The 15,245-nt window shown below is 47.9% G+C and overlaps 1 protein-coding gene across 5 annotated transcripts in view; it reads right to left on the bottom strand.

Moving 5' to 3' along the window:
• Nucleotides 1-593: 593 nt before the first annotated feature.
• Nucleotides 594-15,245, bottom strand: part of DGKA (diacylglycerol kinase alpha) — an 81,051-nt gene continuing 66,399 nt past the window's right edge. For all 5 annotated transcript variants that reach the window (XM_028712369.2, XM_028712386.2, XM_028712377.2 and 2 more), the window contains 15 exons: nucleotides 14,302-14,390; nucleotides 13,460-13,579; nucleotides 12,341-12,439; nucleotides 11,200-11,292; nucleotides 10,015-10,088; nucleotides 9,341-9,415; nucleotides 8,984-9,069; nucleotides 8,673-8,762; nucleotides 7,581-7,741; nucleotides 7,101-7,165; nucleotides 6,409-6,499; nucleotides 4,498-4,696; nucleotides 3,339-3,459; nucleotides 1,989-2,049; nucleotides 594-1,272 (listed from right to left, as the gene is read on the bottom strand). In XM_028712369.2, the coding sequence (XP_028568202.2) occupies nucleotides 1,174-1,272; nucleotides 1,989-2,049; nucleotides 3,339-3,459; nucleotides 4,498-4,696; nucleotides 6,409-6,499; nucleotides 7,101-7,165; nucleotides 7,581-7,741; nucleotides 8,673-8,762; nucleotides 8,984-9,069; nucleotides 9,341-9,415; nucleotides 10,015-10,088; nucleotides 11,200-11,292; nucleotides 12,341-12,439; nucleotides 13,460-13,579; nucleotides 14,302-14,390 (1,523 nt within the window). In that variant the 3' untranslated portion in view covers nucleotides 594-1,173. The remainder of the gene's footprint in view (nucleotides 1,273-1,988; nucleotides 2,050-3,338; nucleotides 3,460-4,497; nucleotides 4,697-6,408; nucleotides 6,500-7,100; nucleotides 7,166-7,580; nucleotides 7,742-8,672; nucleotides 8,763-8,983; nucleotides 9,070-9,340; nucleotides 9,416-10,014; nucleotides 10,089-11,199; nucleotides 11,293-12,340; nucleotides 12,440-13,459; nucleotides 13,580-14,301; nucleotides 14,391-15,245) is intronic.

The raw sequence follows: 15,245 nt of genomic DNA, 5'->3' as shown, positions 1-15,245 counted from the left end.
ATTTATGGGGGAATCGTTCTGCAGAGTGTGCTGTGGGGCTTCCTGGCTGACAGAAGAGGCAGGGCTGCTTGTTCCTGTTATGTGAAAGAAAGGCTGCACATCCATACTTGTCCTCTTCTATCCATTTAACAAAGAAGAAGAAAAACCCAACAACAGGCTAGTATGTTCGAGAAGTGCTAGCAAATGCCACCTAGTTAATTTCACCACTCCACTGACCCTTAGGAGACAGAGGAGGAGCAGCAGGTCTTCCTAACAAGCGAGAGAGAAGGAGCAGCAGGTCTTCTAAGAGCCACATTCCTAACAGAGCCCAGTTTTCCGTCCTTTCTTCCCAACAGGTTTTTAAAAGCTACCAATGCACGATCTGGGCTGGTACCACAAAAGCAGTAACATCGCTTTTGGGTACTTTCACATATGCGCAAACACACATACTCCCCCTGCCCCTTTCCCAAACCTCAAAAGTAAGCCACGGCACATCTCATCTTTTGGGAATTTTAAATAAGCCATTTTAAATTTGGTGGCCCCACGATGTCCCAGGCTTTCATGTCTGCCCATAACCAAAGAAACCAGCTACAACAACAGGACAACCACCACCATCCAAGCCCAACTCTTTATTACTACGCTGAGGCACTTCTGAGAACGCTAAGTGGAGGACTTGGAATGGAGTTGCAATAAATAAAAGGGGGACGGAGGGGAGGAGCGGGAAAGGCGAGCCGGTGCCGCCACAGTCTTTCAGTAGTAACCTCGAGTGCAAGGGGTAACAACCTACAAGGAACAGAACTGGAAGGGCAAGAGCAGACAATTTACAGGGCCTTTTGAGTGGTCAGTGAAGGAGGATTTGGCACCCACACAATTTGGGGTAAGGGTGCACCGGCACAGGCAGGCAGCCCACAAGGGACAACACCCGATGGCAGGGGTATTGCAACGGCTCTCCCACCCCGGTCCAGGGAATTGGCAACGTCGATCTGTGTGGCAGAAGCAAAGGCGCTGTGGCTGCAGCTGCCCACCCGCTTTGCCACGTACCAGGCAGCAAGAAACCTTGTTCAACTGTTTGTGTTTGGTGGTGGTGATGGAGAGCAGGACTTCCCCCCATTGTGCAAGAGCATTGGGCATCCCGACAACAGGCCTCCAGCTGCATCACCGTGGCTTCTGATAGACCCAGAAGCGCCTTTTCTTTTAGGGCTCCTGCGGTCCCTTCTTCAAGCCGAAAAAACTGGAGGATCGGGGAGGTGGAGCGATGAGCATTGGGGCTTGGTTCTTGTGGGTTATTTTGATCTGGAAACACAGGAAAACAGAGTGTGGCAACACTTAAGAAGGACTCTATTAAACATGACATAGTGCCCCTGCAATGGTAGAGCAGAGCAATGGCTGCGTCCCTTTTTCGACCCAGCAAAACATAGCATCCATATCAGTGAAAGAAGTACAAAGCATCTCAGGTCCCATAACCCAACAGGCTCCGCATCTCGGGAACTAATGTACAGCAGCTTTGGGATTTGCCTTACGCTGGCGGGATCTGTATCGGTGAGGTGAGAAGCAGCTTCCTGACTGGGCAGCTTCAGAAAGGGGTCCTGATTCGACCCACAAAGCTGTTTCCCCCAAAGCATGCCCACCTGTGATGTCAGGCGTGGGCAGGTAAAGGAACAACTGGGAGCCTTAAAGGGTGCTTGCAAATAGTCCTTGGTGAGTGGGGCTTGTAAAAATTTGGTGCCATTGCGATTGGAACTCCTGAGTGCAGCTGATCCCTGCCAAAAGCAAGGGGTTGCAATCGGAGCCAACAAGCTGATCCGTGCTGACTGTAACCCCCAGTAGGACTGGCTAGAGGCATCCATCTTTGCAGCGCAGCTTGACTTCAATCAGATGGCAAAGGGAAATGCTTCTCCTAACATCATGCTTGCGTCAGGTGACTGACAGGTGAACAGCCTCTTCCACCGGACAAATGTGGTCCATGGGGGTGGGGAATCCAGTTCCCCAGCCCTGCACTAGGTGCTTACCGTGCATGGGGCTTGCATCCAGGGCTCTCCATCAATCTGCATGGGGAGATGCTTGAAGGTTCTGCAAAAGCACACAGAGAGGGAATGGTGAGCAGATGCTAACATGGAAACATGAGACACAGACTTCTGCAGGTGAGTGGCTGCGTCTCATCATGGATTTTCTGCTTCGGCCAGCCTACTAAGCATTTACAAGTGGGCCTTGCAACAATATGTTGCAGTAGGAAGCCCTGTCCTGTCATAAAGTTGGAAGGGGCCCTGAGGACCATCTAGTCCAACCCCCTGCAATGCAGGAATATGCAGCTGTCCCATACAGGGATCGAACCTGCAACCTTGGCATTATGGGCACCATGCTCTAACCAACTGAGCTGCCCAGTGTTCCTGTTCACTGATTTAATCAATCAGTAATGCCCTCTTTCAAAATTCACTCCACTCTATTCCACCACCCTCCCAGTTTTATGATTTCTCCCACCAAGCATGCTCAGGTTTTCCCCCTAAATATTTTGCATACTTCTGCAAATCTTAAAAGCTCTCTCCCTCCTTAGTGTGTGTGTGTGTGTGTGTGTGTGTGTGTGTGTGTGATGCCATTTTGGCAGCATAAGCAACAGCACTCGGCCCAAGTGTCGGGAATAAGAAGGACTAAAACAGCTCTTTTCCGTTCAAAGCACTTCACATGCATTATTGGAGTAATCGTTATCACAGCCCTGTAAGGTAGTCCAGTACTATTATGACCATATTGCAGATGTGGGGCTGAGGTTGAGAGATAGTGGTTTGCCTAAGATCACTCGCACTATACCATACCCTATGAAACACTACAGGCAACCCCCCATTCACGTGGGGGTTGCGTTCTAGGTCACGGTGTGCTTGCATGAAATCAGAGACCCGCTGGAAAAACCAAACGCTCTGCCTCGTCCCCATTCTGCCCTTTTAGTGATGTCTTTATGACATCCAGGTTCGGCGCTGTTCACCTGTGCTTGGTCGCACCTAAAGCAGGAGTTGCTTGTATAGTGCTGCAGGCTCAGCCTAGGAATGCATCTCGAGTGAAAGGCTTAAATAATTGCTGATAGAATTTCATTCTGTGCACAAAAGGGCCACCATCGTTACTTCACATGCTCCAGAGCCAAGTCCTTGGGCTGAATCCTGGCACTAATTAAGTCGTGGACACCCCTTTTGCTCGTTATCGCTCACTCTGCCAATGACCATGTATCTGGTACCCTTTGGGAAGGGCGGAAGGAAGTTGCCCAGCAACCCAGCATCCTCTTTCTTTCCCTTAGGTCAGGATGTGTGAGGGTCACAATGGCAACTGCAAGAGAAGGAGGAGAAGCCCCATCGCAGACCAACCGCCTAACTCACCGCAGTGTGATCTCGGAGCACTTGGCCAGGCGTTTGCCCGCGCTCTTCAGTCCCGTGTAAATCTGTCCCATCTCTAAGACGCCTTCCAGGCCCACCACCTCCATCCGTCGGTCACTTAGGTCTAGGTGAGAAACAGCAAGGGGGAGGAGGAGAAGAGGAGAATATTGAAAGTTTTGCCCATATCTACTTACGAGAATAACAACTTTATTATTTATACCCCACCTATCTGGCTGAGTTTCACCCAGCCGCTTTGGGCAGCTTCCAGCCCATATAAAAAGCTAAGACATCAAACATTAAATACGGAGTGGCCACCGAGACCACATAACACCGCTCCTGAAAGACCTACATTGGCTCCCAGTACGTTTCCAAGCACAATTCAAAGTGTTGGTGCTGATCTTTAAAGCCCCAAATGGCCTCGGTCCAGTATACCTGAAGGAGGGTCTCCATCCCCATCATTCAGCTCCGAGGACCTTCTGGTGGTTCCCTCCCTGCAAGAAGTGAAGTTACAAGGAACCAGGCAGAGGGCCTTCTTGGTAGTGGCACCCACTCTGTGGATGTCAAGGAAATAAACAACTATCTGACTTTTAGAAGACATCTGAAGGCAACCCAGTTTAAGGAAGTTTTTAATGTTTGGTGATTTATTGTGTTTCTACTATTCTGTTGGGAGCTGCCCAGGGTGGCTGGGGAGGCGCGGCCAGATGGGCAGGGTATAAATAATAAATTTATTATTATTACTTCTACTACTACTACTACTACTTCTACTACTTCCCGAAACAGGGCAGCCTTCAGTTGTCTTTTAAAAGTTGTGTGTTTCTTTGCTTCCTTGACATCTGGTGGGAGGGCATTCCACAGGGTGGGTGCCACTACCAAGAAGGCCTTCTGCCTGGTTCCCTGTAACTTCGCTTCTTCCAGGGGGGGGGAACCGCCAGAAGGCCCTCGGAGCTGGACTTAGAACTGCTTTCCCTAGCCAAACCCTCCCTGTGCAATGTTCTCAGGAGTGTCCACAATATTACAAGCCTGCCTGCCACCTGTGGAGCATCACTCCATTCCTCGTTCACGGTCACAACAATTCACATCTGCTCTCACTTTCCACATCCGCTGCTGCCTAAAGCAGCCCAACCCACCTGAGCCCAGCTGCTACCCTTCTTCCTCAGCTCACCTTGTACACAGTTCTTCAGAGTTTCGGCATCACTGATGACCTGGGGCTGTGCGGCACCCCCTGCTGTGCTTCGTGCCGCCGCCTCCCCCAAAGGTCTTTTGGTCTCACCCCAGAGGTTGGAGCCACCGTGCATGCTGGGAATGTTGAGGACTGCTACTCCAGAAAGTGCTCCGCTGAGGTCAATAGGCTGCCCACAGCACTTGGGGTGGGGAAAGGAATGGGGGGGGGGAGTTAGCATCACTCATAGATATAGATATAGATCTAGTGTGTGTTCTTTATTATTTGATGCAAAGGATGCAGTAACTGCAAAAACATAACAAATGCATATACATTCATATAATTTCTCATATATATGTGTGTGTGTGAGAGAGAGAGGGGGGGGGGGGAGAGGGAGACAGCTACAAATACCAATATTATAAATATCATAATCCAATAACTAATTTACCACCTAGAGAAACTTGTATAGATATTTATAAATATATTTATTTATATCTATTTTTCATTTTATTTTTTATAAAAATATCATAGAAATATCAAAGCAGTTGGTAAAACCAACTGAAAAAAACTGATAACATGAATCATAAATCATATGACACAACCCCTATAAAATAAAATGAATTCAATAGAGAAGGACGCCACATCATATTTAAAATTTCCTCTCTCTTGCTTACCATCTCTCATCAAGAGAGATAACTGACAGTTTTTTAAATAATAATATACCAGCCTAGGAATGCATCTCGAGTGAAGGGCTGGGTTTCTCCAGCCACTCTGGGTGGCTTACAGCATATATACAAACATAAATAAACAAAAAAAAACATAAAATATTTTTAAAAGAATGTCTTATACCGACTATAAATAAACCAATAAATCAATAGAAACTAACAATTTTACAGTTATACCAAAATTAAAACAACCACCTACCCCAACCCAATGAAAAGAAAACAGAGGAACCAAAATTAAAACTGTTTAAAACATTTTAGCCAGCTGCCCCAACCTACAAATTGTTCAAGCAATGTCCCTTTAAATGCCACCCCACAGCACTGAGGTGAGGGTTAAGTTCTAGATCCAGCCTTGACCAGCAGTTAATAGGGTAGAGAGAAAAAACAACAACAACATCATTATGAAGCTATCAAGAGAGGAGTAGTTTTTTTCCCATGGGTCACTTCCAGACTGTCAGTATTTTCCAGGAGAGATTCAGTCACATATCATAAATTGAGGTTTGCACAATGAAAAGGAATTAAAGTGATCTGGTGTAACAAAACACCTTTCTTTCTTTTTTTAAAAGGACTTTTTGTTATTAGAAAATGCACCAAAACGTGGCTGGTAAATGCACCCAAAAGTGTGGGATCATGACCAATCAAACAAATGCTTGGTAAGCAGTGCAACTGAGCAAATCAAGACGAATTCTCGAGAGGCCCATGGAAAGGTGACAGAGGGAGAAGTGGCGGTGCTTATTTTTAAAATGAAAAGTGCTGTAGCTCAAGCCTACTTGGCAGTCCCCCTCGTCCAATGCAGAAGTCCGAATGTCAAATGTGTAGCGGGTCCCAAGCTGCTTCTGGTAACTCAATGACGAGTGCACCCACGCTCAGAGACAACGTTGTTCCTAAATCCTGGTGTTCACAAGGATACCAAGTATCTCTTGGAGTCTGGCCTAATCTTAGGGTTCATCCACACTCCCCTTTGTTCCATGATTTCTAGACACAAGTCTGAGAGGTTTACCTGGGAAAACTTGTGGCTTACTGCCGAATCATAACAAACGTCGATCGGTGTGTTTTTTCTGCGGACTGACGTTTGCTCTGATTCACCAGTAATCTGCAGCAGAGATCATTGAAAAGGACAGAAAAGGCAACTCTCGTCTTTCACAGTTGCAGCACAGCTGTTCGACTCAAGCGCCACAAGGGGGAACCTCACCTCGACAGACAGGCACTCCTTGAGCTTTTTGCATGTGGCAAAGATGGTCTCCGATGTAGCAAACTCAAAATACCAGAGCTTGTTCTTCATCCTGGTCCAGGGGGAAAGGGGGTGCGAAACAAAAAAACGAAAAGCATGTGGCTGGGTTCAGTTTCTCCCAGGAAGGCCTCAGCCAAACACATCCACCTGCAGGACTTGCCAGCAGCATCAGATTTAGGGCGGTGCAGGTGGTTCCACCGCATGGGAGCAAAACTGAGAAGATCCATAACTGAGAAGATCCATTTGGGGCTGCCAAATTTTGGCCTTGCTCAGGGCACCATATTACCAACGATTACCAATGTTGCCAGCCTAGACTGCCCCTCTCAAGAGCATCCTCTTTTACTACCCAATTACTCCATGGCCCAAACCACCTTCTCCTTAGAACCAACTGCTTTCTCGGCCACATGGCAGCCCCATACCACCCACAGATGCTTCCCAGGGAGAGATGGAAAAGCACCAAAAGTGTGCCAAAGAGGCCAGGGACCAAAAAGCCCCTTCCTCCCCACAGGCAGAGGTTCCTATGCATGAATAAGGAGACTCAAGTGCCAGATCGGACTGGCTACACAGGGGAAGACAGCCATGATTCCAGAGCAGAGGATTCTGGGTAGATACAGCGCCCAAGGGCAGGTGCTCCCCAACCGTACTGCGCTAACCTGCTGTTAAATTTCTCCGGGTATTTCTCCCTCATGACATGGAATCGGTGGGCAATGGAGGCATCCTGGAGAAAGGGTGGGTGAGAAAGACAGAGTCAGAAATAAGAGGGGGCGTCATGGAGGTGGAGAGGGAACAATGGGATGGGAGATGTCCCACACAGCTTCTTCCAAAGTTCCCTCCTACCGCCTGCCACCTCTCAGCTCCCCAGAGTCCCCTCTCCATCCCCCGCTTCCCGTCCTTCTCAACTTTCTGCTATGTCCTGTGCTTGAAACCTCCTGCCCCCTTCTCTGCAGTCTCCTGCCACTGACTTCAGTGGCAACAGTATAGCAACAGCTCAGAAGACCGCAAAACCTCCCATCTCTCCTTTCTCACAGTAACACACACACACAAACAGAATATCCACTCTCCACGGGCTTGAAGAGGAGGGCTGTCCTCCAGTGCCGCTCTTTGTTATTTTCACCTGCCCCTTCCATACTTACTACCCCAATGGAGAAATAGTTGTTGATGATCTCGTAGGGGACGGGGTCCCCTTTCTCATCAGGGTTGTCGGGCGTCACCTGGACTGACCAGCGATCCATCTGCAGGATGCTGCTTGCCTCAATGTCTTTAAGGATCTTCACTAGGTTCTCGCCGTCATAACCTGGGCAGAAATTTATGCATTAGAGACTGAGGAGGGAGGGAGTAGGCTTGTGATTTGTAAAATGTTGGAAGTGTGAACTCTGGTAATAAGCTCCACTCCCCCACCTTGGCCAGACAGTCTTAGTCTAGTAATCAAATCAAGATGAGAGGAGCACGAAACCAGGCAACCTCAAGCTGCTTTTCCAGTGCTTTCCTTTCTCCAGTACTAGGACTAATTCCCATGCTAGAATGTTTGGGTTGCTACTATTTAAGGGAAAGATTAAGCCACAACAGAAAGCACTTTTGTTATGGAGCCAAGATCTGTCAGAGGCTTTTTATAAATGCAGCTTTATTTTATACATGCTGCTGTGCTTAGCTTTCCAGTCATATGCTGGAGTTCAGGGTAAGGTACATGGGGTGATCCTCACAACAACCATGTGAGGTAGACAACGCAAATGACTTTGTGGCCGGGCAGGAATCTGAACCCAGGTTGTCCTAGCCCCAGGGGAAGAACTATATGCTATCGCATTACTGTTTATGAGTTATTGCTATATCAGCTATGTACTGAATGTTTTCAACACAAAACTGCAGAGGCGGAGGTTTTGCTTTTGAAAGAGACAAAGAGAGAGGGGGAGGGGGAGAGGGAGAGGGAGAGGGAGGAAGGAAGAAAGAAAGAAAGAAAGAAAGGGAACGTAAGAGAAATTGGACAGCACAAGATTCATTCCCAGGGTCTAAAACCCCAGGAGAAATATCAGGAAACTCTGTACACTCACTTGTTCAGCTAACCTGCCTGACATCAGGGCACCTTCCTTGCTGCTATTAATGGACCCACTGGTCAAATTCAGGGCTGTGGGAGAAACCTACATGGCTAAATGATCTTAGCTGGGACAAGGCACCTGGTCTGATTCCAGGTGATTAGCAGCATGAGATGGAGACCAACTGGTGTTGCTCACCTCCTCCCCAGCGAAGGCAGCGGGCCAGATCATTGCCAGTTCCCAGGGGCAACACAGCCACGGGAGGCCGACTTGGTAGGTTGGCTTTGTCTAAAAAGAGAATGAAAACCGATCCTTTCTTTATAACATGGAGTGGCAACATTAGTGACGCTAGAAGACAACCCCCGTTGTTAGGATGATGGGTACATCATTGGCCCTTTTAATGCAACTAGCAGTTATTGTGTTGACACAAAAACGGAGGTTTTGGATTGGCTCTTTATCCACACCAGACTGTGGAAAAGGAAAACCTTAAAAGCGTCTCAAAGACCTACCGATGGCATCCAAGATCCATCCGACTGTGCCGTCACCGCCGCAAACCAGGATACGGAAATCTGGCACATCCCGGAAGAAGTTCAGCCTGGAACAAAAAAGGTGCGTACAATTAAGTTTTAGCCACAGGTTCCATAGCTGCCTCTCAGTCCTGATCACAAGCCACCTACAGATACAGCACAAAGTTCCTCCAGCTGTCCTGGTACACACACACACACACACACACACACACACACACACACACACACACCATTTCCCACCAGCAACCTGCCTTATCCTTCAAGAGTTGTGAAATGTGGGCAACTACTGTCACAACAGGAAGACACAACTGACATGCACTGAAGGTCACAGCAACTCACCCAGGTCCGGGGCCCCCCTTCAGTAAATTGTAGACCTGCCGTGGATTGAGGAGGTATTGAAATTTCCGCAGCACCCTGCCAATAAGATGGGGGGAAAGATAGCCAATCAGAAACCACCTTAGTCAAGTTCGTAATATGCTCTGCAGGAGAAACCAAATTTGTGGGACATGCTTGCAAATGATGGGGTCTCGTAGATTAAGGGATGGTCAGCTAGTGTCCCACTGACCAGATCTGGAGCCCCAAGCAATTCTAACAAGCTCCTGGCAGCCCTGCCAAATGTGAATTGTATAAGTGATTACCCAGAGTTTTTCTGGCAATTAGAAATGGGCGGGGGAGTTTCCATGTTGTAAGAGATATATTCTGCTGGGATTTTCTATAGAACCTCAGACAAAAAACTCATAAAAAATAAACTACATCTAACCACCCAAAAGCAAAACTGGTGTGGACCGTAAGACACACATCCTAGGAAAAAGAAGGATGTGGTACAATGTGTCAGTGCATCTGGCTCTTAATCAGAAGGTTGGTGGTTCGAGTCCATGGCTGTGGGCAGGATTCCTGTATTGCAGGGGGTTGGACTTGATGGCCCTTGGCGTCCCATTCCAGCTCTACAGTTCTATGATTCTAGCCTCCCCTGCCCCGCCACCTTTGTGCTTCAGACCCCATTCCCCTCTCACCTCTCTCCCTGCTTCCCACCACTCTTGGGATTGACAAAGACAAGCAAGGGGTGAGTGTCAGGCACCGGGATGATCTGCGGAAAGACGGATGGAAAGGGTTTTTGGAGAGTAGCTTGGCCAATGGTCAAATTCGCTTTTCCACTCCTGCTAACAAGCAAACAGCACTGTAGGTTCAGCAGCACAGGAAGGGATGGAGAAACAGGCATGTAGATGCGGCTGGGTACAGCTGAAATCGATGGGATGCGTGTGGTGCTGTGGTCTAAACCACTAAGCCTAGGGCTTGCCGATCGGAAGGTCAGTGGTTCGAATCCCCGTGACGGGGTGAGTTCCCGTTGCTCTGTCCCAGCTCCTGCCAACCTAGCAGTTTGAAAGCACACCAGTGCAAGTAGATAAATAGCTACCGCTCCAGCGGGAAGGTAAACAGTGTTTCCGTGTGGTGCTCTGGTTTTGCCAGAAGTGGCTTAGTCATACCCGGAATCCGTGGAGGAAAGCCACAGCGGTCAGAACTAGTTTAGGGTTACAATGCAATTGAGCCCTCTAACCCAGCAAGTCTTCTGCTTCAGCAAACAGCAGCTGCTGAGGATTTGAGTGGGTGACCTCCATGCATGGTTCAAAAGTGGTTTGAGCTTAAGCTGCATTTAAAAACAACAACTCTAAAACCCTGCGCTGACCGGACCATATATTCAGTACAGTGGTACTTCGGGTTACAGACGCTTCAGGTTACAGACTCCACTAACCCAGAAATAGTACCTCGGGTTAAGAACTTTGCTTCAGGATGAGAACAGAAATTGTGTGGCGGTGGCGCAGCAGCAGCAGCAGCAGCAGCAGGAGGCCCCATTAGCTAAAGTGGTGCTTCAGGTTAAGAACAGTTTCAGGTTAAGTACGGACCTCCGGAACGAATTAAGTACTTAACCCGAGGTACCACTGTATATTCTCTCACTGGTATTACCAAATTCCACACATGGCACAAACAGCACAAGAGGGACTTGAATGTGCTTCAGCTTGAGGGCAAGGGATGTTTTAAGTATTAACTAACCTCCCTCTCCTGCCAACTTCCTGGGTTATTTGTAACTAACATGAATGCGGAAGGCATTGCTCAGACAAGCACAGGACCTCAGCGCCAACAGGGTACCAACAGTAAGTGGGGACCTGCCAACACCCTCCTTCCAGTTTCCCCAGGCTCACCCGCAGTGCCTGTCCCTCGGGGGTGGTGAAGGGCTGAGCTGGCTCTTCTGAAGGGGTCCCACAGACTCCGTTCTTCTGACTGTTCTGTCGCTCCTGGGACACAGAAAGGGGCAAGAATCAGCAGGGGAAGTAGCACCACAACAGCTCTAAGGCTGTTGCTGGGATGAAAACCATTGGGGTCAAATGCTGGAGGAAGGCTCAGCACAAACAAACAAGCAAGCACTAAGAGGATGGGTACATTTCTAAGACCTGCAGCTTGCTCCTCCTCTTCCTTCATCACCAACTTAATGTGCTCCCTGTGTGCATTCTCCTGTACTGAAAAAAACCAGACCTATCTCCAGAGCAAAAGCAGATTCTGAGGATTATATGCATGTGCCAGAAATGTGGTGATATGTACTTTACAGTAGACTTCAGTGCTGAAATTATGCCATCTTGTCTTAAACTGGGCCATATCAACAGCAGCTTTTGGTCTAGTCAATTTCACTCTCGAGGCAAACTTTAAAAATCATCCTAAATACACAGAGCATTGAAGAGGGGCAGAGTTAACATTTTCTCTAAACCCCACACCTCTACGTAATACTACTACTACTTATTACTATTATAATTATTTATTTGTACCCCGCCCATGTGACTGGGTACCCTTTCACATACTAAGCATACATAGAAATATACATACTTAAAAACCTTTTAAAAAATAGTTCCAAAATTACTTCAGTGCTTAGGGGCTGAAGAAGAAATGCTGTATGCAGAATGGGCATTCTCAACAATAGGACTTGCACCCAGATATAAACACAATCTATTGCAGCCGCAATGATTTCTAAGGGTGTGTTTTAGTGCTTTAGCTGGAAGCAGAATGAGAACTTACAAAACTGCTTGATCAGATACTATGGTAGGACACAAGAAACAACGTACATTATGGGCAGTGACTGCTCTCTCGCACTGCCTCCAAATCTTTTAAAAACAATAGTGAGCAGGCTGCATCAATGGGCTTCAGAAGAGAACTCTCTTTCCGGTCATTTGTGTCCACCTTGACAGCTGTGATTCCAACTCTGTATTATTCTGTGCATAGGTGTTGTGTGGGGGGGTGTACACATGTGCAAACATTTTGTGTATAATCCATGTGTTTCAATAATCCACTCACCAGCACAACAGGGTAGATTGCTGAAGGTGGAAGGATATGATCTCTGAGGACCCCGCAATCACAAGCTGAAGGCATGAGAGGCATGCACTCGTCATGGATCTAGAGAGAGAGATTTTACACACACACACACACAAAAAGTTTATTCTGAGTTCCAACCTGCAAAATGGAAAGGGCCGAAAGGTACCACCAAAACCCTCGAATGCAATCTCTTCCTTTCACCTAGAACACCAGTTCAGGAACAGCATTTGTGATTTTGCTCTCTGAACCATGAAGCAAGACAAAAATGATGATCGCTTTTAACTGATGAAATGAGAGCTCTGCCTACATATAAAACACACACAAAAATCACTTAGCAGAATATCTATACATATAACATGGCACACTATGCCAGAAAGGCATAAACCACTCATGCTTTATTAGGCCACAGGACAGTCCTCCACCTCCGTTGTTGCTTTCACCTCCCACCTTTTCACAGGCTCCCTCGAGAAATGCTCCTCCTCCCCACAAGGTCCTCTACTCCACCAATCCTCTGCTGCCCTTTGCAGATCTTGCTGTGCCTATGCAGGGAACAGCCTTAGCTTAGTTGTAGAGCACCTGCAGGTTCCCCGCAGCCTCTCCAGGTAGGGCTGGGAATGCCCCCTGCCAAAAGCCCTGGAGAGCCACTGCCTAACAGTTTTTAGGCAACACTGAGTTAAAACCGACAAATGGTCTGACTCAGTACATGGCAGCTTCCCGTGTTCCGATACTTGGCAAGCCGGACTGCAATGGAGGACTCCTTCCTACAAGGTAACAGGATACCTGGAAGGGGCCACTCTGTGATCAGACACAGTTCCGCTTCTCACAGCCATTCTGGCACATGGGATGGGACCATTGGTTGCATCCCGGCTGCTGCTGCTGCTTCTCCCCCCACACTGCACCACAACTAACAAAGCAATGAGTGCTGAGAGGGCTCTCCACAGTGAATATGGAGATGCATCATGATCTCCCAAATGAGGGAAGGGAAAGCTGGAGGTTGATATGTAAGACAGATAACTGAGAAGCAGGCCCTTAATTAAGAGCCGTTCCTGACTTATGGCACCTATGCCTCCAATCAGGGAAAATTGGGGGGTATGAACTCACCTTCTGATGGCACCAGGCACAGTGCATTCCCGTCAGGCTCTGAAAACTCTTGATCTTCTTCTGACACCGGTCGCACTTGCTGCCTTCACAGCCGCCTCTTACCCAGATGTGGGCTTGTGCCTGCAAGTGGAAAGAGCGACGGGCGCATGAAAGTGGAGGGACGGGGACCACCGGGCTAGATGAGCAGAATCAGAATCCACAGTTCTCGAGTTCTAGCCCTGACTCCCTGGAGAGAAGATAGATCTAAAAAGATTGAAACAGGAAGGGGAGAATGGGAGCCAGAGCTCTAGAGTCCTTTGTCCAGGACATCCTCTCCCAGCTCTTGCATGCTATTTCCTGGTGGTTAAGAGGACTGATGTAATTAAACTGGGCAGGAGCAAAGAACTACGGTGTTTATAATTAGCTGTGCATTCGCTATTTACTTGGCTAATGATTTTGGAACTGCGAGGTGCGATGACACTGCCAAGGAGACGTGGAGGTCATGAATGAATTAAGAGATCTGAAGGGAAGAAATAGTTCCTAGAGATGTGGTCTGGGGACAGGAGAAGATAATTCTACATCCAGGAGAAGAGGAGAGGGGGAGCACCCCACAAATCCTTAGAAAAAATGGATTCAGAGAGTTCCTAAAGGGAAGGCGTGAGAGTCAGTGGAGGGAACTGTAGAATGAGACAATCTGTTCTCTTGCTTGGACAGGAGATCATGACAGAAAGGAGGGAGGCTGAGGATACATGGCAGGGGAAGAGAGGAAGCCTGAAAGGAACCCTAGGTAATAATGCAGCCAGATGAGCCAAAGGCTGCTTTATGGATGCAATGCCCTCCCCTCCTTTGCCCACGGTACTCACACTGGTGTCACGACGGCTCTTGGCATAGGTGCTGATACAGCTCAGTGGGGCTTTGCGGGCACAGCGCTCGTGCACTGTGTACTTGCAAACTGTGGGTAAAAAGAAGGAGGATGGATTTGTTGACATGTGAGCAATTAGGGACTGAATATGCAACTCCAGTTACAGACTGCCCCATGAAATCCCCACCCCATCACCAGCTAATGCCGCCCAGATTTAGGCCTCTCATTTCCTTCCGCTCTCCCTGCTTCCTGATCCTTTGATCAGCATCCTGCAAGCACAGAGCCACGGAGAACACCTCTCCAAGAGGAGAGCATGAGAGGCCAAGGGATCCAATAAGATTTGGTTTCACACAGAGCACAACCAATTGTTGAACGGATGTCATGTTTTCTGACTACCGAAACTGCAGCGCTCCATGCCTGGGCATCATGCAAATCTCTCCAAGATTTATTCACCCCTGCTGGATACTGTTTGTGACAAAATTAGTGATGAGAAATGCTCATTAAATAGCAAACTCCCTCACCCCATGTACATGCCACATTGCAAACCATGCTTTAAAGGAGCTTGCAGATTTTTAAGGCAGCCCTGTTCAGGGAAGTTTTTAATGTGTGATATTTTAGTGTATTTTTGGTTTCTATGGAAGCCGCCCAGAGTGGCTGGGGAAATGCAGCCAGATGGGCGGGGTACAAATAAATAATAATAATAATAATAATAATAATAATAATAATAATAATAATTTTAAAAGCAGCAAGCAACTATTGGGCAGCTCAGGGAAATCCCAGCTTTATTTTCTTTTAAAAGGCAAGCTTCTAGAAAAGTTGTTGGGTTGCTGCTGCTGTTGTTTTAATAGGAGAGGAAGTGCCTGCAAAGATGTTGGGAGATGAACGGAATCGCAGGGGCTTCCAGAGCAAAGGTGCTGGTGTGCATGACTTTCAAGGGCAATCCTG

The sequence above is a fragment of the Podarcis muralis genome, chromosome 2 (genome assembly GCF_964188315.1).
Source record: "Podarcis muralis chromosome 2, rPodMur119.hap1.1, whole genome shotgun sequence".
NCBI lineage: Eukaryota > Metazoa > Chordata > Lepidosauria > Squamata > Lacertidae > Podarcis > Podarcis muralis.
The sequence above is the reverse complement of the archived record's forward strand: the minus strand, read 5'-3'. Positions and strand labels throughout refer to the sequence as shown.